The following is a 23,983-nucleotide window of genomic DNA, read 5'->3' on the forward strand; positions in this document are numbered from 1 at the left end:
TGCATGTGTGTTCTGGGGCAAAGTTTGAGTGGAGCACAGGCAGACTTGCAATTTACTTCTGCAATTTATAAAATACGCATTTACACAAATACTTTATACACTAATATTTCCCTGATCATCTGTAACTTTACTGTAGCCCCAATTTCTACTGGTTTACTCTAGTATTTTATGAAGATGCATTAGGGCGATGAAGGAAATCACATATCCTTAGTATTTCCTCATGAGAAGTTAATTTTTTCCGATTCTAACACAACTCTGCAGAAAGCTTATTTTTAATTTAGCTATCTAGTGATTGACGTGGAGGGGCATTTTTGATAGGATGTGTAAGTCCAAGTTTGAATGTTTCCTGCAAAACATCTAAAGTCAGAGGTGGAGAAACGGCCATTTTAGAAACTGGCAAAACCACTAGACATCCCAAAAATTCTTATTATTTTTTATTTGAAAATCACCTATTTAGACATCTGGGCTGACAGGACATCCAACCTTAGGACACCTAACTTTATTCGACATTTTTGACCACAGAAACGTCCAAATGCAGAGCATTTAGACATGGTAGGGGCCGGCATTTTAATGGACTGACCATTCCAACAAGCAGTGGGACACCTTAGAGGACACTGCTGTGAACTTCACATAAAGTATGCCAGGTGTACGTCTCACCCAGAACCCCTTATAATGTAGGGTGAGCCCTCCAAACCCCCTCACCCCCCAAAAAAAAAAACAACTTACTATACCCACCTGTCTTAACAGTCTAGACAGTTTACAATAAAAACATACACAATTAAAAAAATAACATACCATATCTCACAATGAAACAATTAAAAAACACTATAAATCAATACAACGCCATGTCAACATATCAATTTGATAGCGCTGTGTGGATGCTTCAATAATCACTTAATTGGAGGCAACAGCTTGCATAAATAAATATGCTTTCAATTGTTTTCTGAATTGAACCCGTGAAACCATTTGGTGTAATTCAATCATAGCCTCTTCAACATACAATATGGAGGAATGATACTCGTTTAGTCTAATGTGGTGAAAAGATGGCACAAAAGTAATAATTTGTCTGCAGAGTGCAAGGAACATATTATATAGGCCGATAAACCCTTCAGTCTGCTGGTTATGCAGTACTTCTCTCAGCGATTACGCCACTCAAGTAGAGTGGTTGCCAAGTCAGTCCACAAAGATATGTAGACACAAAGGGCAACAGACAGGTTGTAGGTGATAGTTGTTTTTTTGATTAACTGAATCTACGTGTGAATAACTTTCATTGTCCCCTTAAATGCAAATGTAGCTAAAGAGAGAATGATAACAATATAAGATTAAACAAGCAAATTATAGGTTAGATGGTAACATCAATGTTCTTGTTTTCAATGCGGAAAAATACTGCAAAGTAAATGGATGTGGGAGGATAATGTGCCCAGGAGTCTTTCCAGCTATTACATAAGTTAATTAGACTGCAGCGATGTAGTGACTGGCGGGACACACCCAGATGAATCAAGCTGCCTCTTCCCTCCAATATCCTTTTCTTGTTCAACTCTTTATGGCGGTAGTTCTCAACCCTGTCCTTCATATTTGTAATGAATATGCATAAGCTACATTTCTATACAGTAAAGGGGTCAATACGCAGCTGATGGTGGATGAACATTTTGCTCTCTACCGATGGTGCTATTCCTGGGTGTTCAAAGACAGGACCTCTGTGGGCTCCAGCTTTGAATATCCGGTTAAGTCAATATTCAGCACTTAAGCAGCCATGGGAAAAGAATTGGATCCAGAATCAGTGTCAGTCATCATATTAGTATTTATGGATCACTAATATGCCCCAGAAGGAGTTCAATGAGATTTACAATTTAGAAGAGCCTGGATATTTTAATGAACAGTGCTGTGTAAATCTAGCAGCGATTTAGAAATGGTAAGTGGTAGTAGTAGAGAGCCTTACAGTGTGACAGACCTGGGAAAAACTTATTATGCCCAGAATTAATTGTTGCATTAGCTAAAAAACCTAGAGAGTTTTTGGCCAGCCCATTGATCCAATGGCAACCACATGGCCATCTATGTTGGAGATTCCATTTGGATTCTTAGACTCCTGTTCTTTGGAATACTCAGACCACACTTCAGCAGGTGACCTGGTCCAAGCTCTACATGTCAGGTTTTGACCATGACACCATAACTGTTCTGGAGAAGGAAGTAGGTGATGAGTATGGGAGAGTCAGGCTTCCTTACGAGGATGGCAACTTGCTGGGTATGAACAAGTGGGGATTGATTTGACAACATAAACATTAGCTGGAATTAAATAGCCAAAAATTTTCTTGCAATGACGTGTGGTGAAGGATCCGTAATTGGATTCTGCTGTATGACTTACATGCAGGTGCAGCATTTGAGAATGAATGCAAGTTGATTTGAGGCCAGTGTTTGTGAGAGACAAAAATCTGATGAAGCAAAGATGGAAAATCAGCCATTAAATACATGGAACTCAGTTTTGTAAAGAGACGAAGGGATAATGTCCATTAAAGTACAGTATCTTTCTGTTTAGAATCAGGGTAGACACTGAGGTGGGACTTGTAGGACCAATGAGTCTTCCCACGAGGTCTTCGGACCAGGTAATTTTAATGGACAGTATAATTTTTTTCCTCTGGTTTTCATTCTCACTAATTTCTGGGTCAAAGCATGTTCAATACTTTGGAGAAAACATTCTGATGGTTTGAAAAATTTCATAGAAATGAATAGTGGCAAAGAGAGAAAAAGAGATAGAGATAGTTCTTTGAAGAATGTAATATCTTAGGCCAATTGGATGCCACGTTTCTATGGCAGCAGGATTTTTCCATGCTGCTATAGAAACAGAATAGTTGAAGGCAGCTGTCAGCTTTGGGGAAGGTTTGTCCTGCAGCCCCAGTCAAAGATAGCCAGCTGGGATATCCTGTTTTCTTGTTATCATCAATGGTCAAAAGCACCTTCATCATCGTCACATATCCGGGATCATCTATCCACCCATCTCTGCTCCTATGAATGCTTTTCACACATAAAGGGCAGCGAGATTTAAGGAGATAAAAGTCTTGTGGTATCTCATCTGGGGCAATGAAGGAATTCTGGGTTTGGTGCCCTGTTTGAAAGTTCATTTGCTGAGACGACCCATTAGAAGAGGTGCGAGATGTGTAACAGTATAGAACGTCTACGTTCTTGAGTCATCATCGCTGTTATGAATGCCTGAAATGGCCACCGGTACAGGCGATTTCTACCACAGCTGACAGAATTTGAGTATTCTTGGGATGGACCAGAGGGGAGGATGGGTGGTGATTAGAGACCGAGCGACAGAGTAGCTAAGGACATTTAGTATACCAGGTGCAATGACAGGCCAGCAGAATTTTCAGTAATACATCTTGGGAATAATTGGAAAATGTCTTGTCTAGATGTTTCAAATAAGTCCAATATTCAGCAGCACTATACAAATAGATAGTTCTTCTGAATACAAATGTATAAAGTAGACAGGATGTTCCCTTCCGATTCTTGTAGTACTATAGAATAGTGTTGAGCCACACCCAACTTGTTATTTATTTTATTTTATAGTCCGTCCTCCCCAGGAACCCAGAACGGGTTACAAGGATACGTACACAGAAGTCATCATGATCCACAACACATAAGTTACAGAGAATTTTAGACTGGTATCAATAACACACATGCTAGGAGAAACCAAGAACATGTATGCTATAGTGTATCTAGGGACACACAAGTTATAGAGAATCTAAGAATGGTTATGAAGCACACCTATAGAACTCCATTAATAGAATACAGTCGAACCGTGAAATTTGGGGGGATGGGGGGGTTATGTTCCTAGAGCACCCGTGAATTGTGAGAAACTGCGAATATTGGATGTGGTCAAAAAATGCCTATAAATGTCTAGGTTCATTGCCAGAAGCCTTAGAAGGTGCAGGGCATTTGGGCGGCATCTTAGAACAAAACGAAAAACACGAGAACACTCAGCGAAACACTCAAGATAGCTACACACGGTAATCTGTTATGATGCAGGAATGCTGGACTGCATCTCGGATTGGCTACTTTCAAACCTCCCGCCAAACCTTTCAAACCTCCCGATTGGCCATTTCCAAACCTTTATATGGAAATTTAGCTGAATTTACGTTAATATTTATGTCAAAAAATTAGTAAATTATAGTGTTCTAAATAAATTAGCTTTAAAATTATATATTGCCAAGAGAAAAGTCAGAAAAAAATTGCAGAGGATATTCGTGGTTTCTGTGAAATTGTGGGGGTTCCGCAAAAAATTATTAGTTAAGGTTCTAAGGAAAATTCCGCGAACGACTGAGGCCGTAAACTCTGAACTGCGACCTCACGGGGGTATACTACTGTTTAGCAATGACTTTATGTGATTTTGAGTTTTGCTTTGCACACTAGTTTCTATTTTGCTCTCATCAACACCTCTCCAGCGCGTCTACCTGAGTTCAAGTATGCACCGTGCCATAATCAAGCCAGACTCTTGATAAAGGTACAGACACCGAAACACTGCCAGTGTCAAATCTATTGACCCATTGTGGCATATCCATCAATAAAGTAATTTCTTGAACAATACACTCTTGGCTGATCTCTTGACATCTTGCCTTCATGACTCCCTCGTTGTGTGATTGAATTTTGAATGCTATTACTGAATCCAGCTCTATACATATAAATAACCTGGTACGGGTTGTTGTTTTTTTTAAACAATTATATGTTCAGTCAAAAGCATAATTGCTCTTAAAATATTGACCTGTTCATCTCCTTCATATAGCCCTTCCCATTTATTAGGGTGTGTACCTCTTATTCTCCTCAAGGAATTCTACAATCTCTTGTTCGCTGTTGGGTTTGTTGGGAATGGTGACTGGCTCATCGTGGAAGGGCTCGTAATAGTCAATCTGATTCAGCTTCAAGTTCAGCTTCTTGGCAACCTGTATGTTGAAAGGGTAAGGTGGAGGTTGGGGTTAGGGGTAGGGGTGAGTGGGAGGGAGGGTAGCAATAGCACAAGGGACAAAGAGAAAAGAAAGGGGAAGGAGATGAGTAGAGGGAGGGAACAAGAATATAGAGACAACAGAAGAGGGAGAATGAAAGATATTCAGAAAATAAAGACAGTGAAGTTATTGTAACGAAAAAAGAAGGGTGGGCAAAAAGAATATGAGACAAAGGGAGAGAAAAATGGAGGACATGTAGAAAGAGAGAGAAGAAAGATGGATTAATAAATACCCATTAATACAATTGTTTTACAGCATTGCAGAACAGCCTGATGGCACAGTAAACAGTGGTGAACTGTATTTGCGTGCAACTATTTAGGAAACTATTCTCTTGATAGCTTGTGAGAGCAAATGCATTTCTGTATTGGAAAAAGTCCACAGTCAAACAAGAGAGAAGGAAAAAGGACTCATCAAATATATTTACCTGGCATATATTAGGCTGGAATAAAAACTAACTCAGAGAAAATTAGAATTTGACTCCCCTGTAATTTTCTTGATCAGTGAGTTGATCAACCTGTTCCACTGTGCTTTGAATGCTTTTCAACTATCATGGGTTGGATTTTCAAGATTTCAACCCTTTTCTACACCGTTTAAGGAAAATAGTGACTACTACACTCTCCTCCTTAACCTGACTTTTATGTAGGCCTGCTTCAGCTTTGGTCACATGCAATGCATCCTGGGAAACTGAAGTTCTTAGAAACCAAGATGGCTATCCTCTTCCCTCCATTTCGATAAATATTTAAATATAAATTTGTTGGTCAAATGTAGAAAATGTATTAAAATACCTGAAAAATCAACGACAGGGGGGTAAATTGGTGAGACCTTGTCTCTAGGTACTTCCCTATGATTCCTGTTTCTCTCCCTTCTGCCTTGGTGCTCCTTCCCAGTACTGCTACTAATATTAACACATATGGAATGTATATTCCCATACCTTGCCGTCAAAAGTGGCATAGAAAGAGATGTAGGGATGGAATTCTTCAGCTGCATCTTCATAGGCCTTGAAATCTTAAAGAAATAAACAGATTTAGCTCATCAACATACCTTCTGGTTTGCTTTTATATCCCTAAAGACTATCAAACTTGCCGCTCATTAGTAATCTGCTACTGGCCATCTCCACATAGGAGGCTGCCTCAGGTATTTACCACTACACATGTAGACCATGAGGAGGTAAGTTCCAAAGAACTCTACGAGTCCCAGAAGGCATTGGGTTTTAGAATTAATAAAGCAATGGGATATATTCCTTTTAGTACATGTGTCAATCCCATTTTTCACTTTGGAGACATAGTTATGATCCTGACACAGAAGCTAGAATTAGATAAGATAGCTGTGACTTAGTTGATACTCTTTCTGATCTGCCTTACTTACAAGAGCCTGATATAATTTGACTTGGTGCGATATATCCTACCTGACAGAAGCACCAGTTAAGGATAGCCCTTTGAACGCTCTAGGAACGGAAGACGACAAGCAGACCATAGGAAGAAAAAAACCTTGTATTTAATCAAAATGCTTCCGGGAATAGTGCCCAATGTGGTTGCGTTTCGCCTACAAAGCTGCATCAGGAGCATACAACCTACTGGTGTCAAAAACAGCTTTCACCGATGCAGAGGAAATAATCCTGGGTCTGTAACAATTGAACCCTCTATACTGGAAATTCTCTAAACCAGACGCTTAAATTTACATGCCATTATCCCCTAAATTCTACAAATGTCTGTACTGCTCTGGAGGGGGTAACTGTATTGATAGCAGCTAATAGAGTTGCCTGAGTTGGGAGGAGTGGGGAAAACAATCGTTTTTAATGATGAAAAAATGTGATTGATAGTGTTCTTATGCAAGGGGGGGGATTGGATGAAATGAAAGCATTTATATTACTGAGCACAGTGTCTTTGGTTGCCCATACTCCCTGCCAAGTCCCAAGGAGAAAAGGGAGTATCCTGTGGGGCAACAGCATAGTGAAGGAAGGAGGCGTTAGGAGCCCAGCATTGACACATTGTGTCCCCCCCCCCCCCCCCCACTTTTCCCCACTGCATGCCCTCCGCACTCCCCCCCCCCCCACTGTGGCACAGTGGTTAGAGCTACAAATTCAGCATCCTGAGGTGGTGGATTCAGATTCCATGCTGCTCCTTGAGACCCTGGATAAGTCACTTAACCCCCCCATTGCCCCAGGTTCAATTAGATAGATTGAGAGCCCACCAGGACAAATAGGGAAAATGCTTGAAATACCTGTATGTAAATCTCTTTGAGGGTGGCTGTATAACTACAAAAAGGTGATATACTTGTCCCAATCCCTTTCCCTGATGTCATAATGCCTGGCAGAAACCCAAAGAGTAGCAACATTCCAGAGCTGAGATTGGGAGTGATCATTAGTGAAGACATGGGAAGACATGGGAAGACATGGGAGTGATCATTAGTGAAGACATGAAGGCTGCCAATCAAGTGGAGAAAGCTTCATCCAAGGCTAGACAAATCATGGGTTGTATCCATAGAAGTTTTGTCAGCCGAAAGCCCGAAGTCATAATGCCGTTGTACAGATCCATGGTGAGACCTCATCTGGAATATTGTGTACAAGTCTGGAGGACACATTACCAAAAAGATGTGCTGAGAGTTGAGTCGGTTCAGTGAATGGCCACCAGGATGGTCTCAGAACTCAAGGATCTTCCGTATGAGGAACGACTGGGTAAGTTGCAGCTATACTCACTTGAGGAACGCAGAGAGAGGGGAGACATGATTGAGACGTTCAAATATGTCACGGGCCGTATCGAGGTGGAAGAAGATATCTTTTCTCTTATAGGACCCACGGCAACAAGAGGGCATCCGTTGAAAATCAGGGGTGGGAAATTTCATGGCAACACCAGGAAGTACTTCTTCACCGAAAGGGTGGTTGATCACTGGAATGATCTTCCACTACAGGTAATTGAGGCCAGAAGTGTGCCAGATTTTAAGAAAAAATGGGATAGGCATGTGGGATCGCTTCATGGAGGAAGATAGGGGGTGGGTCATTAGAGTGGGCAGACTTGATGGGCCGTGGCCCTTTGCTGCCGCCATTTTCTATGGTTTTTATATGTTTCTATTGTGATGTCATAATGCCTCATTCCACTAATGCCTAAGAGTAGGGTTACCATATGACTCCAGAAAAAGGAGGACGGATTGAGACATCCGGGTTTTACTTTCATTGAAAGCTGTGGAAATAAGGAGGTCAGACAGACTGAGACATCTGGGTTTAATTCCATTGAAAGCACTGGAAGTAAAACCCAGATATCTCAATCCATCCATATGGTAACCTAAAGGTGACTTCGCAGCTCTTATGTTAAATCACCTGCAATCTGTCTCCTTTTAATGTAACATAGAAAGGCTCCATAAAACTTCCTGACTAAATGAATCCGTCCGTGCCTGTTTCCAGCCTCACCACTAAATGCTCATTAAATAGGGCTCAAAGGGAATTTTTTCTTTTGCTCCTTTATAGTAGGGGAACACTTGTTTCAGCGTTACCATTAATTACTGACACAAGCAGGTGACACCCCCATAGAAGTGCTTCACGTACAGGGTGAGTCAGTGCGTGACTAGCTCTGTGCATGAATCTGGACATCAATTTCTAATCACAGGCAACGGCTTAGCAGCCACGATTTTCTAATCACGAAAGCTGCCTTCGGAACTCATGCTGAGTGCATTGCCGAGCTCGTGAAGTGTATATGGTCATTCAACTGTGTGTGTGTGTGTTCTGGGGCAGTTCCTGGTTGAGTCGGATCGTTCTTTTATGGATCCCTCCCGCTCTGTTGCTGTTTCTGACGCGTGTGAGGGATTATGATTCCTCAGGACTGGGGACCCCTAAACTGCTGAGTGACTCAATTATTATGAGGTATGATTTCCCACACAGTCCGAAATGTCAGAATAATGGATTCTAGTAAAATTTAGCTACACCTTGGGCAAGTCTGTCTTTACACTCCCTTAGCCATGTGCTTGGAGAAAATCTCTCAAATCTGTATCTTTACAGACAAAGGTCAATATGAAATCTCACTGGGAAAAACCTCAATCACTCATCTATCTAACTGTTACATTAGGTTTTGGGCCAGATCTCTGGTAAGGGGGAAAAAACTAAAGGAGGTTTTCAACTACTCAATAAGTCAGGGAATTGGGAACTGGGCTGCGTCCCCGCAACAAGCTGCTGAAGGAAGATGGAGTGAGTGCAGCTCGAACAAGTAAGGGGACACGATCTTTCTGGGAGAAAGGAGGGGGGAAGAAGTGCGTTGAGGCATTGGAGGGGCACGATTTTGGGACAACAGCTGGAAGGCAGGGAGGGGGCATGAACTCGAACATGGGACACAGAAGGGAGGGAGGAAGGGGGCACTAACTTGGGACATAGGAGGGAGGGAATAGGAAGGGAGAATTGTGGGGCATGAGTGTGTGAGTGAGAGGGAAAGAGATGGTGAAAGGAAAAATGGGCATAAAGAGAGAGAGATGCATGGGGAAGAGAAGGATGAGAGGGAGAAATGTTGGATATAGTGATGGAGAGGGAACAGAGGGACAGACTGAAGGGGAGAAAATATTGACTTTCAATCTTAGACAATCAGGCTTTTGATCTAACTTTAGTACTGAAACAGTTATGGCCTTAGAAACATGATGGCAGATAAAGGCCAAATGGCCCATCCAGGCTGCCCTTGACCAACACTAAACAGTTCTGGCTGTCTCTCTTGATCTATTAGCTGCACTTCTTCTCTCGCAACTGTCATCTCTCAGAATTAGTGGTCCAGTCCTCTCCTAGTTCACATCTGTTCTGTCTCATCATTCGTTACAAGTGGTCACACCTACCTCTACTCAGCCAGGAAAGATTTACCCTGTGGTGTCCAGCAAAACTCAGGACCAGATTCTCCAAAATCCGCATTAAAAACCAACACGGCGCCTACAGTGGCATTTAGGCGGGACATGAGAGCCAGTTGTGCAGGTGCCCTAAGGCACCTCCGTTTTTTAAAAATTGCTTTTGAATTGTTTTTCAATTGCAGCCCCGATTGAATCCATTAAAACAATTAAGTTAGGGATCTCAGCATGGTTTACATGAATTTATTCAGGTACTCAAGCATTTTCCCTGTCTGTCCTGGTGGGTTCACAATCTATCTAATGTACCTGGGGCAATGGGAGGGGGGATTTAGTGACTTGCCCAGGGTCAGAAGGAGCAGTGGGGGTTTGAACCCACAACCTCAGGGTACTAAGACTGTAGCTTTAACCACTGTGCCACTCTAGAAATCATAATATAGAAAAAGTGAGCTAAGTCTAGGACAATCAAGCCATTGTGACATCACTGATGAGGTTGGCTCTTATTGGTGGAATGAGGCATTATGACATCACAATCTCAGCTCTGGTTACCAGAGACAGAAACTTTTCACACTATTTATTCATTCGATTTTCTATTCCATTCTACCAAGAGAGCTCAGAACGGTTTACATGAATTTATTCAGGTACTCAAGCATGTTCCCTGTCTGTCCTGGTGGGCTCACAATCTATCTAATGTACCTGGGGCAATTGGGGGGATTAAGTGACTTGCCCACGGTCCAAAGATGCAACGTGGGTTTGAACCCACAACCTCAGGGTCCTGAGGCTGTAGCTTTATCTACTGCACCACACTCTCAATTAGAATATCATATCAAATTTTGGGGGACGGGACTCCTAGGGTTACCATATGGCTCTAGAAAAAGGAGGACGGATTGAGATATCCGTGTTTTACCTTCTTTGAAAGCAATGGATGTCTCAGGCTGCCTTCCTTTTTCTGGAGCCCCCTGGGGGGTTGGGACCAATCCTAAATTTTGAAAGATCTTAAAAATATATTAGCAGGAGTAGGTATAACTGTAATAATTCTTTGAATGGTTTGTCACATTTCTTCCCAGAACTTGTGAACGGCATGTGTGTCAAAGTGCGTACAATGAGACAAAACCAGGACTGGATCAGCTCATAGTCGGGGACTGGATACCTACGTTCAGAGTCTTCGTTCTTGAAGTATCCAATGAGTTTAGGATCCTCGTCCTCTTTCTCAAAGGCTTCAAGCTCCTGAAATCCATCAACAAACTCGACCGGATCCTCCAGAACCTAGAAAGGTACCAGACATATCTCTGATAGCAAGTAGTCAGCAGTTGGGCATAGACTTGGCTGAAATGGCACTCAAAATTGCGACAGGCTGCTTGGGCACGCACGCAATTTAACTGAATAACGAGCCAATTAGCGCTAATACTTATAATCGATTACTGCTAATCGGGAATAATTTGAATTTACATGCGCATCATCCTAGTTGGAATTCTATAAAGATGCTCATGGAAATTTTTAAGGGAGGATCCAAAAATGGCCATGGCTGTGGGAGGAGCAAGGATGGGTCAAGGGCATTCCGAGAATTTGCACGCAGTGTTATACTAGAATACGGCAGATCCGTGCCTAATTTAGGCACAAGGATATACACCAGGCTTCGCTTGGCGTAAATCCTTGTACCCAAAATTGGGCATGGATCCTGGAGAACCATTTATAGAATAGCGCCTGGCATTTGAATTTAGCCCGGACTGGGCAGAGTTCAAAGTTACAAATATTATTCTCGGAACTTAAGCTGCTTACTGGCTGGCATTAAAGGTTGAGCCTAGTTTGTACTCATATCTCTCACCTGCGAGGCTAATATCATATAAAGGAAAGTTGCATGGACTGCTTCATCTGGATAATTTTAGGACTATTATCACAGCGGCTTGATTTGTCCAATTCGTTCAAATATTTTATTGAAAGTTTTCAGTATGAAAATAACAATCGACCTGTGGCGTACCAAGAGCTGGGCAGTGGGGAAGTCTACCCCAGGTGCATGCAGTGGGAGGGGGCGTGTGGAGCGATTGCGGGGCCACATGCATGTGACTTTCGTCTCTGCTGGCCCCCATCCCCTTTGACATCAACTTCCTGGTCTGGGGCAGGGAACTGGCAGAGCCAATGGCTGCACTCAAGCAGACCTCGGCCACATGACTGCTGCACGCATCCCCGTACTGTCTGGAAAGGGATGGGGAGGAGAGTGCTCTGGCTGGGGGAAGGGACACCGCTGATCTGGACAATATTCAAAGCTATTTAACCGGTTAGAAACTGCTGTTGCTGGTGAATATTCAGTGGGTCTTAACTAGTTACCTCTGCTGAATATTTGTGGTTAGTGGCTACATGAAACCAGCTAACTCAGGGGTCTTATGCAGTTAGGCACCCGAATTCAGCACCTGACCACATGAGATAAGTGTCCTCGTCTGCATAAGCCTCAAACACTTTTGAATCACGTGTTCGAGGCTTGTATGGTTAAGGCAGAGCTACAGGAATGAGTCAGGGACAGCGACAAAACTCACGGGAACGGGACGGGGAAACTGAGTTCCTGCGGGGACGGGGACAAATTTTTCCCCGCATCATTCTCTGCTTGGAAGTTAAACAGGGATTTTCTGAGCCTAACCCTTTAACAGTAACCAGGTAATAGCTTTACAGGTTCCTGACATCAAGCCCAGTCATAAAGAACCCCCCCCCCCCCCCCCCCCCCAAAGACAGAGTTACTCACATCCAAAAGAAATTCCACCAACGTGTCAGCAGAGAGCTCCCCATCGTATTCGATAATCTCGTTGTCTTTGAACACGTAAATGCTGTCTACCTCTTCCAACCCTGCCAAATGGAAAAAGAGATGCAAAGATTAACGTTAAAAAGCCTGTGGATAACAGTTGCCAAAGAGACTCATTTTTGGTACCCAAACAGATTCATTAAGGAGAACAGACTTTGGGGACAGGGCTGCCAACTGGCTACATGACAGAAGAAACAGGGTAACCCTATCCCAATATATAAAATGATTTAAACAGCCAGGCTGCTGAAATCGCTTGTTTGGGGCTAACTGGGCATATTCAGTGACACTTAACTGGATAATGCCACTGAAAATGGCCATTTAGCACCTAACTTAAAGCTGGTTAGTTTGAGGTTGTTGTGGGGGCGGGGCAGCATTTGGTCGGTTAAGTACCGATGTACAATACTCCCCCGAAATTCACGGGGGTTTCATTCCAGGAACCCCCATGAATTTCGAAAAACCACAAATACAGTTTTTAGGCAGGGGAGACAGGGCAGCCGGAGAGGAAGGAGAGGGCAGCCGGAGAGGAAGGAGAGGGCAGCCGGAGAGGAAGGAGAGGGCAGCCGGAGAGGAAGGAGAGGGCAGCCGGAGAGGAAGGAGAGGGCAGCCGGAGAGGAAGGAGGGCAGCCAGAGAGGAAGGAGAGGGCAGCCGGAGAGGAAGGAGAGGGCAGCCGGAGAGGAAGGAGAGGGCAGCTGGAGAGGAAGGAGAGGGCAGCCAGAGAGGAAGGAGAGGGCAGCCGGAGAGGAAGGAGAGGGCAGCTGGAGAGGAAGGAGAGGGCAGCCGGAGAGGAAGGAGAGGGCAGCCGGAGAGGAAGGAGAGGGCAGCTGGAGAGGAAGGAGAGGGCAGCCGGAGAGGAAGGAGAGGGCAGCCGGAGAGGAAGGAGAGGGCAGCTGGAGAGGAAGGAGAGGGCAGCCAGAGAGCCGGCAAGTGAAGGAAATCACTCGCTGTACGCTCCGACCGCCTCTTCCTGTACTAAAGTCGTGCCTCACCAATCAGGAGCTGCTTTGACATCAATCAGGAGCTTGTGGTCGGAAAATACCGCGAATGACCGGGGCCGTGAACCGCTGACTGTGAATTCGCAGGGGAGCACTGTACAACGTTTAACCAGTCAAGGGATCCAAATAGTACAGCATAAAAGTCAGTCCTATCTATTCAGCTATAGCTCAGAGGTCTCCAACCTTTTTCATATAAAAGGCCGCAGAGCAAGTACAAGAAAGCTCTGACACCCACCAAAAGATTTCAAGCGTACACAAACATAGGGTTGCCATATTTTTCTCCGGAAAACCCCGGACACATGAGCCCGCCCCCGTTCTGACCCAAGCCCCACTCCTTCAACGACTCCTCTCTTCTTCTGGATGAGCTCCAGGCACGTCTGGAGGGCCTGGAGCATGCACAGATGTATGTGACATTATCCACGCATGCTCAGAGGCCTTCCAGATGTGTCCGGAGCTCGTCAGGGCTTTCAAAAATCCAGACACATGCCGGGTTTTGGAAAGTCCATTCAGGAGCCCAGACAGTCGTCTAAAAAGAGGACATGTCCGGGTTTTCCTGGACACCTGACTACTTTTGTTAACCACCTTGTCCTGTTTGTTCGGACTGAGTTTTAAACACTAAAAATGAATAATAATATTGATTCTTTAACATTTCAAAGATATATTTTAGAAACTCATTTTATTTTGGATTGTTAATAGAAATTCAATGCCGGAGACCAGACATGGCCTGGCATTGAATTTCCAGGGTCAAAATGCTGATCACGCAGGCTGAATTTCGGGCCCTCAGTTCTCATTTCCCAGGGAATACAATGGGCGACTGTGGAAACAGCAAGTTTAGGCATTCAAGAGGGTAAAGCCAGGACCAGATTAGCATATTATTTAGGACATAGAGACAGTTAACATCTGTGTCCCTGTCACAAAAACTGAGGATATGGTGGGCAAAGTGAGCCATATGAAAGCCTTGTACATACAACCTAGTGGTAACACGGCAAACATACAAAGACACACATGAAGTATGAAGAGCTTCTGTTACAGGAGATTCAAATGATCCAACACAATCCAGCAGTCGTCTCAGCTGGGGGGGACCCAGTTTCCAGCAATACAGATTGTCCTGGTGCTACGTCTAGCCTGAGGTAAATCCAGCCCCCGAGTGGCTATACATTCTTCACTGGCCAGCCTCTGAGCTGCTTCGTATTGGATGTAGCCGAGAACTGTTCTCATTACAAACCAGGCAAGTGCCAGGTGCATCTCTTAATGCAAGGCAGTTTCACACATTGCAAGCTGTTGTTACAGCCCAAGCAGCCTAATGAGCTTGCATCGTTAATTGAGGGGCAGAGAGCTAAGGCTCCTTGCCTGCGAGCAATTCTTTAACTGGGCACATCTACTTAGTACCCCAAGGCAGCATAGAAGAAGCCTATTCAAGACTAGAACCCAGACCACCTGGTAGCTGGTAGAGTGTGACGCCGTGGTTAAAGCTACAATAAGCAGGATATGTGGGACTTATCTACCATCATCTACTCAATAACAGTTAGCCCTTAAATCTTGTGTAAAAGATTTTCTTTTCGAAAAATACCTACAGTGACAGCATCAGAAGCTGTAGCTTCAACGTCGATTAAACAGGATCTACACGTCCTGCTTGACAGCTCGTTAGAGCAAATGCCTCTGTGATAACATTCGCTGTGATGAGAAAAAGGCATGCGATATCAACGTGGAGGTGACACATAGTTCAAACAGCCTTCCACTGTCATGTTCAAAAGATGCGATTGGCTTCTGAGGAAATACAGCCGTATTGGTCTGTTTGGCTGTGCAGTACTCCCCCGAAATTCACGGGGGTTCTGTTCTAGGAACCCCTGCGAATTTCGAAAAACCGCAAATGCAGTTTTTCGCCTGTCAAAAGGCAGGAGAGGGCAGCTAGAAAATCACTCGCTATCTGCTCCGACCGCCTCTTCCTGTAGTAAAGTCAGGCTACACCAATCAGGAGCTGCTTGGACACACAGCTCCTGATTGGTGTAGCCCGACTTTACTACATGGGGCGTTCGGAGCAGACCGCAAATGAGTGAGTCTGCGATTCGCAAACCATGAATTTGTGTTGGAACACTGTATTGTACGTATACGTATGGTAGTTTTCGCATTGTGTAGGGCAGTGTTTCTCAGCACGCGGTTCACGCACCCTTAGGGGTACGTGGCCTGGCTGCCGTGGAGGATATTCCCTTCCCGCCAGTAGAAGCTGCTGCCGCTGGGGATCCCTGCCTGCCTGCCTACCCACACTATATTTGTCTATTTTTCTATAGTTGTTACTGAGGTGAAATTGCATATTTTAAAGACATCTGCCTTGACCTCTTTGAAATAAACCTGAATATAAACGATAATTAACATTTTCTTTGCATATAGCGTGCTTTGTGTTTTTTAAATTTTGCAGTTAAAATGATATTGTGTGTATATGAAAAGCTAACGCACCTTAGTAAAAGACCCCCTTTGGTGTGTTGATGGGTTTTCTGGGGGCGGGATTCGCAAGATCAAGATGGAGGTATTCTGATCCAGGCTTTGATGATCTAGCGCAGTGGTTCCCAAACCTATCCTGGGGGACCCCCAGCCAGTCAGGTTTTCAAGATATCCCTAATGAATATGCATGAGAGAGATTTGCATACCTGTCACTTCCATTATATGCAAATCTCTCTCATGCATATTCATTAGGGATATCTTGAAAACCTGACTGGCTGGGGGTCCCCCAGGACAGGTTTTGGAACCACTGACTAGCGTAAATAACTCTTTTAATTCGATTTGGCATCCTATATCTGTCTTGGCTAAAACTGTTGTTTTTTTCTCCAATGATTAATAATTCAACCTTGTCTTAATGAGGTAGAAAATAAAAGTTAGATCTTAGGTTTCGGGACTAGCTAATTTAAAATTTACTGTGGTACAAATACAATTGGATTACCAGAACGTGTTCCAGATTTCACAGCAATCCCATGTAAGGTGAAAAATGTTGAAATTTTTATGAGATGTATAAACCTAGGAGTGTTGAATACTCTCCATGTTCAGAATGTCTCATCTAAAGATCTTTGAAAGACACTACAATATCTTCTGAACCGACTCCTCCAATTGTCAGAGCTTATTACCTGCCAACCCAGACAAAGGAAAGGCAAGTGGAAAGTGCTGAATTATTTCCTGTATGTTCTTGGTGGTCAGCTTGATTTTTGTGGGAGAGAAAACATCTACGTGTCCATCCTCCATTTTGCCTAGGTTCATTCTGAAGCCAGAAACATCCCCGTAAGACTTTAGTTCTCTAATAGCGAGAGTAGATGTTTCAAAGATCTAATCACCCACAAATAGTGATATTTTATGTAACATGCCTTCTATCTCCACTCCCTGTGCTGTTCCATACTGCTTGTGCCAAAGGCTCCGTCACCAATGTGATAGGAATGGGAAGAGTTAGGATAAAAACTTGTGCTATAACGATGGCAAATTGGATCGATTTTTCACTCCGTCAAAAAATGACAAAGACTAGGGGGACACTCGATGAAGTTACAGGGAAGTACTTTGAAAACCAATAGGAGGACATTTTTTTTCACTCATAGAATAGTTAAGCTCTGGAATGCATTGCCAGAAGTTGTGGTAAGTGCAGTTAATGTAGCTGGTTTTTAAAAAAGGTTTGGACAAATTCCTGGAGGAAAAGTCCATAGCCTGTTATTGAGACAGACATGGGACTGTAGCATGGAATGCTGCTACCATTTGGGTTTTTGTCAGGTACTTGTGACTTGGATTGGCCTCTGCAAAGATGGGATATTGGTCTGACCCAGTAACGCTATTCTTATGTTCTTAAGTGCAGTGGACGCTGGTCTGTGTGGGGTGTCAGACAGCATCGGAATCATAGCCCCCCTGCAGCTGTTCATGCACAGGTTTCATCTTTGGAAGGAGTGAGAGAAATTCCTGGGAGTGAGGTGGAAGGGACATCACCTCTACGGATGCTAGCTCCACAATTTCCAGATTTCTTGGTAACTAAACCGTCAGAGGTAACCTTAGACAGTTTTTAGGTGTTTTTTTTGTTTTTTTACTTTATTGAAGGAAATAAGTAAATATAATATAATACAAATAGTTTTTGGCATTGGAGGAACCAATTCTATCATTTAATTTTATTTGAAGTTAGGGATGTTTGTAAGTTTCCAAGACGTACACATTTCTTTTTGAAAATTCAAAATCTTTCATCTAGAGCACGAAGTATGATTATTAATATTTTACATTGAAGCTTTGGAAACATTTATAACATTGCAATACCAGGTAATATGTGTCATCTTCCATTCAGGGGGTGGGGGAGAATTGGGGGGTGCAGGGGTAGGATAATAATAGGTCATATAGAAATGTATAAAGAAAGAATGATAAATTTCATATTTTAGTTTTTAGGTTTTGATTGCAAATCTCGATAAGCTTTTATGCCCCCAAATCCAATCTTTAGATAATAGAATTAAGAAGAGCTGTGAACAAAAATTGAATGTTACCATACCTGAAATGCAAGCCTTGAATACTCAGGTTTTGAAAGTTGAAAATGAATTACCGGTAACTGAAACTCAGAGGGTACAAAATATTATTATCAAGGATGTCTCAAGCTTGAGGAGGAAAGATGAATCTCTAGAAAATGGTATTCAGAGTAATAACCTTTGGGTTTTTTTTAAAAAACTTTGCCCAAGTATTTGCAAGTGACTCTTAAGAAAATGCTTAAACTCTACTTTAAAGAAATTCTAGCTGCTACTGATGAAAATATTCCACCATTTTCACAGACTGATTATTTATCATCAAGATGTTTAGAGAATGAAGAACAGATGGATCAAACTATTCAAGCTTTAGATACAGCAGCAGCAGAAGGGAGTGTGCATCCCTCCTTCTGATCTGGGGAGTCCGGGCAGTGGCGGATGAGGAGGGGGTGTCTGCAGGAGGGGGGAGACTCTTCTTTCTGCTGCTCTCCCTGCCAGTTAATCAGCTGAGCCAGCAGGACTTTGAGAGATCTGCGGCTCAGTTGATCAGGGCAAGGAGAGCAACTTTGACAGGAGGGAGGAGTTGTGATTAGCAATTCGTCTTCTGGGCAATCACTAAGCACAGTTCTTCCTGCTCTTTACCGACAGTTCTCTCTGAATTCAAGAGGGCCTGGGATAGGCACGTGGGATCTCTCGGCGAGAGAAAGAGATAATGGTTACTGCAGCTGGGCAGACTAGATGGGCCATTTGGCCTTTATATGCTATCACGTTTCCATGTTTCTATATAATTTGCATGCCATTATGCTGAGAATTGCCCATAAACTAAAAGTTATTCTCACTATGGGCACTACATCAACTTGCCAGATTTTACTGGCAAGTTTTGAGAATTTTCCACTGAGTAACTTGTTGATCCTCTTGAATGCTGCCAATTAATAAGCAGCCATGAACAGTTTCTGGAATCTTCTAAAACCATGTCTACTGCAAGCCTTGGAGTTCCATTGAAATCAGTATGGCAGATTGTTAGACAGGGTTGTTGGAAATCCAGGCCTAGCCTGAAGGCCCTACTGAAACTGATTATGTTGGCAGCTATATGCTCCGTGAATCTATGGGAGAGTTGGTTCTGGGATAACTTCAATGAACACAAGCCACCTGAGATGCATTTCGAGGCCCAAGCCACAGATGAAAGAAATTCTTCTTTTCTGCTTATCTTTCCCTCATTCTACCTTTCTTCTTGCCTCCTTATCTATTCTGGTCTCTTCTGTTTTGCTTCTTTTTTCTGACTCTCCACCTGTCTTTGTGCCTCTTCATCTGTCTTCTCCACTTCCTTCCCTTCTCCCCTCCTTCCACACACAGACACACGCACATAAAATAACAAAACACCCAGTTCTCTCTGAAGCTTGACTAAGTGCTGTCTACCCCTTATTAAAGATAATGAGAGAGTAACTGTCTCTATGGAAACCCACATTTAACTTTAATTGGTCTTAGTGTACATGATTCTAACCTCTTCATTGCATCCTACTGTGTTTTGCCAAGTTCATTTCATCAGAGAAAATGACACTCCAAAAAACAAAGTGGCGGGCAAGTGAAAGCAGTCTTGGCACTGGAGACTTTTTCTGAAGGCGTGAGTTGAAGTCTTTAGCACTATATTCCCAACTGGAAAACCAGGCCAGGCTTTGAGAGTATATTGATTGCGATTTTTCAATATATTCTCAAAGCCGGCAAAGTGTGCAACCACACTTGGCACAGTTGGGCTATGGTTTATTATGTTCAACTCATCAGCTGCATCAAAGATAGGTTGATTGTAGCTGGGTTTGACTACCAAGTCTGGATTCCACTCATTATAATGGCTATGGGTTCAGCAGAGCACCATGGCAAGAGGAAGCCCCTGCCACTGTTAGCCAAACCTAGGGTAAATACACATGAAGTTTTAGGGGTAGGCTACAGTTTGTGAACCCTAGTCAAGGACTATCAAGGAAGAAGGCAGAAGTTTAAAAATGGGTCACAGGGCAGCAAACCCTGGGCTAATGAGATTCGATGCCTAATCACCTCCGTGAAGAAATCAACCTCGAAAGATTCAAATCAAACCTAAAGACCTTCTTATTCAAAGATTCATTTGACTTATAACTCTTGACAGCCAGATCTTATCTTCTACCACAGACGTAATTTGCCCTTTCTACATGTGTTAACCTTCTATGTCTTCCTATCCTATTTAAAATTGTATTTCTTTCCTTTTACCTCTTGTAATCATTGTTAGTCCATAACGTCCATATGTACATTTATGGTGTCTTGTTTATGACTAATGTTTGTATATCTCCCATTTTTTAATAATTTTATTACGGTAAACCGCTTAGAAATTTGATAAATGGGATAACAAATTGTAATAAAACTTGGAAACTTGGAAATTAATTGGGAATAATCACAGTGCCAGAGCACCAATAGAGGTCAGGTCTAACACATCTGGATACCCTCAGGAGAAGTAGGAAACTTCTGGAGCCTTAAAAAATGTGATTAGGCTTCATAAAGTTTCACTGTGCAGCGCTCATTGACGACAAATAGTAGGGTGAAACTGGTCTACAGTTGTTGATGGAGTTTTCCCCTATAACAGCCTCCGGAAGAGCGTTCCAGTTTTCTACCACTCTCTGGGTGAAGAAGAACTTCCTTATGTTCGTACAGAATCTATCCCTTTTTAACTTTAGAGAGTGCCCTCTCGTTCTCCCTACCTTGGAGAGGGTGAACAACCTGTACTTATCTACTAAGTCTATTCCCTGATATTTATCAGAATCTTCCTTATCACTGTGAGTCTGTTGAAATCAGGGCTCCACGCCAATAAACTTCAAAGTGAAAGCTACAATTGTGGGCATAATGCAATATATTGAAAGTGCTCTTAATTAGCGTGTATTAGCAACTCTATCAAAAATTGGTAGAAACACTATCCAGAGAAAAAAGTGTATGAAACCACTTATCTCAGATAGCTGGAATCAGTCTTCTGGAACACAGCCATTAAGTCTAACTTCCTTGTCTTATCCCAATAGACTCACGATAATAAGGAAGATTCTGAGAAATATCAATGTATATGATTGAGCTATATTGATGCTGTGGAGTTCTTTTCATTCCAGTGATGATATAGGATACTTTTGGGTATCTTGTGGCCCGGGAACCACTGTACTGAGGTTTGTTTTCTCCACAATTTATTTTATTATTTGAGTTATATTGATGTTGGGGTTTTTTTTCAAAACCATGCTATGGTTTTGTAAAAAGGGGGGGTAAGTTAGTCCAATAAAAAGGTGGGTGGGGGGGTCCTTTATGTTTCAGGGTCATTGTGGAAACCGGGAATGTGCAACCTTCAAGAAAAGATGTGAACCAGAAAAGAACTGTACCCCTAACTCCAATATCATATAAGCAGGAGAGTAAAAGATTATGGTCTACCATGTCAAAAGCTGAAGACAGATCTAAATAAATTAACAGAATGATAGGACTTTTCCAAAAGAGTGCAAACTATAACTATATTTCCCCTGTAATGGAAAAAAAAAATTATTGTGAATAACGTGGAAACCAATACGAAACAAAACACAGTAGAGGGGAGGGCATTGCAACAGCTACATGTTTTTTTTGCTTGGAAAGGATTCACTAACTAGATTTCAGCTGTGTTGAAAATGAAATGCCTGTTTTAAAACTTGCCATGAGCAGGGTTGCAGGGACCTCTGCTGGTCCTTAAGAGCTAAAGAATGCGAGGGACACAACCGAGTAATATTCGTAGCACGGGGGATAAAAATATCCTACACTGAGACTCCAGCTCTGCACTATTATTGCTTAGAAACCAATGAAGTCATTGTAATGCAAGATGTGTGGGAATTACTATGTAGGCGAAATCATCTAAGTCTGCCCAAATTGGTTTCTTTTGCAACAGTTTAAACCCTAGTTGATCTCTGGCTGTTCCTATTACTTCTTCACAACTGAAGCACCTCTGGGTTTGCTCAAGGCTTTTGTGACATCCCTGTCTCCACTGAGAAGCTGGTCCTTGCATCTGCCACTCGTTCTGTTTAGGGGGAGAGTGTGGCGCAGTGGTTAAAGCTACAACCTCAGCCCCCCCCCCCCCCGAGGTTGTGGGTTCAAACCCAAACTGCTCCCGTTTCCCCGGGTACATTAGATAGATTGTGAGCCCACCAGGACAAGTAAGGAAGAATGCTTGAGTACCTGACTAAATTCATGTAAACCGTTCTGAGCTCCCCTAGGAAAACAGTATAGAAAATTAAGGAAATGTTCTACTGTTTAGGGTGTCCAGACTTGTCCTCCTTTTGAGGACATATCCAGGGGTCTGGACAGCTTTTCAAAACCCGGGTTTTGATTATAGCTGGAGGATGTCCACACCTATGCCCGCCTAAATCCCACCCATTCCCCACCTCCCAACAACCCATTTTTTATTCTGGATGCACAGTGGGTTAGAAGTCCTGCTAGACACCCAGAAAGTCATCTTTGAGAATGCCCCCTTGGACGTTTTGTCTAGTAAGAGGTCCAAGTGCTGGTTTATACTATTTTTGGATGTCTGTCTTTTTTGAAAATGAAGCTCAGTTTGTATTTGAAAGGTGGGCATACACATAGGCAGAAGAGAAAAAGAGGAGAACCTCTGTTGTTAATGAACCACAAGTGTGAGATAAAGAGAGGTTATCAAAGGAAGTTATGGAAAAATGACCTGGTTTTGAAAGGCTATCACGTCACTTGAAGCCCAAATGATGACGCAATGGGAGTCTTATTTTGGTCACACTGTCAAAAGGGAAGATCATTGGAGAAGGACATTATGTTTGGGAAGATTGAAGGAGCCAAGCGAAGAGGATGACTTGTAATCAGATGGCTGGACATTTTGAAAGCAACCATGGAGATGACCCTGGAGGACCTTACTGGACTAGCACAAAACCGATCTCTTTTTAGATCTGTAATTCATCAAGATCTTGAACACGAGTCGATGGCACCTAACTATTAGCATCACATACAAGTTGTTTCCACTTAAAATCCTAGTGTCGCTGCTTTCACAGAAGGTGCGTGGTTCTACTATAAGCACATAGCAGACAATCATTCTCATGCTCAACATATAGAATACTATGTTACATACACATCTCTGACATTTAGGTGCAAGCACTTACACCCACCCTATATACAGTACAAGCATATACAAAGTTGGTTATAGAAGTATTGTATAAAGGAACTAGTTTGTTATTGAGAAAGACATGGGGGAAGCCACTGCTGGCCGTGGATCGGTAGCATGGAGTGTTGCTACTCTTTGGGGTTCCGGAATCTTGCTATTCTTTGGGATTCCTTATGGAATGTTACATTCTTTGGGGTTCCAGAATCTTGCTTACTCTGAGATAATGGAATGTTGCTACTCCTTGGGTTTTGGCCAGGTACTAGGGACCTGGATTGGCTACCATGAGAACAGGTGACTGGGCTTGATGAACCATTGGTCTGACCCAGTAAAGCTACCTATGTTCTTATGCATGATAACCAGTAGTATTCAACTTTGACCAGGTAAGTTTAATGGGCATATTGAACCAAATAAATAGCAGGCCTATTTTTGCCCACTGTTAACCGACCAGTACTGAATAATGCCAGCACCCCTCAAAACCGCTGGATATTCAATTCCAGTAACTGGAATCAGTCCACAAAACTGTACCACAACCCCATGCACTTAAGATGTAAAGGAATGCAAAATTCCTGACTAGCAAAAGAAGGCTCAGCATTACCTGAAGGGGCTACCGTAAGTCTCCAAACAACTCCCTCAATGAGTTCGTCACCCCACTAATTTTACGATTCAAAAAGTCTTTTTTAGCTTCCAGGGTCAGAGCCTTATAACCCCTCAAGGAATCAAAATAAGCCATAAGGGAGTTACGTTCTAATTTACGCACATCCCATGTAGATCGCCGCAAAGTATTAGAAAGCCA

The 23,983-nt window shown here is 42.9% G+C and overlaps 1 protein-coding gene across 1 annotated transcript in view; it reads right to left on the reverse strand.

The window, feature by feature from the left end:
- The window catches only part of CASQ1 (calsequestrin 1), a 52,113-nt gene that overhangs the window by 21,669 nt on the left and 6,461 nt on the right, over positions 1 to 23,983 (reverse strand). Inside the window, exons 3-6 of the mRNA XM_033923035.1 lie at positions 12,535 to 12,635; positions 10,955 to 11,066; positions 5,926 to 5,999; positions 4,804 to 4,934 (exon numbers count right to left, since the gene is read on the reverse strand). Coding sequence (XP_033778926.1) covers positions 4,804 to 4,934; positions 5,926 to 5,999; positions 10,955 to 11,066; positions 12,535 to 12,635 — 418 coding nt within the window. The remainder of the gene's footprint in view (positions 1 to 4,803; positions 4,935 to 5,925; positions 6,000 to 10,954; positions 11,067 to 12,534; positions 12,636 to 23,983) is intronic.

Source organism: Geotrypetes seraphini, chromosome 16 (assembly GCF_902459505.1).
Source record: "Geotrypetes seraphini chromosome 16, aGeoSer1.1, whole genome shotgun sequence".
Lineage (NCBI taxonomy): Eukaryota > Metazoa > Chordata > Amphibia > Gymnophiona > Dermophiidae > Geotrypetes > Geotrypetes seraphini.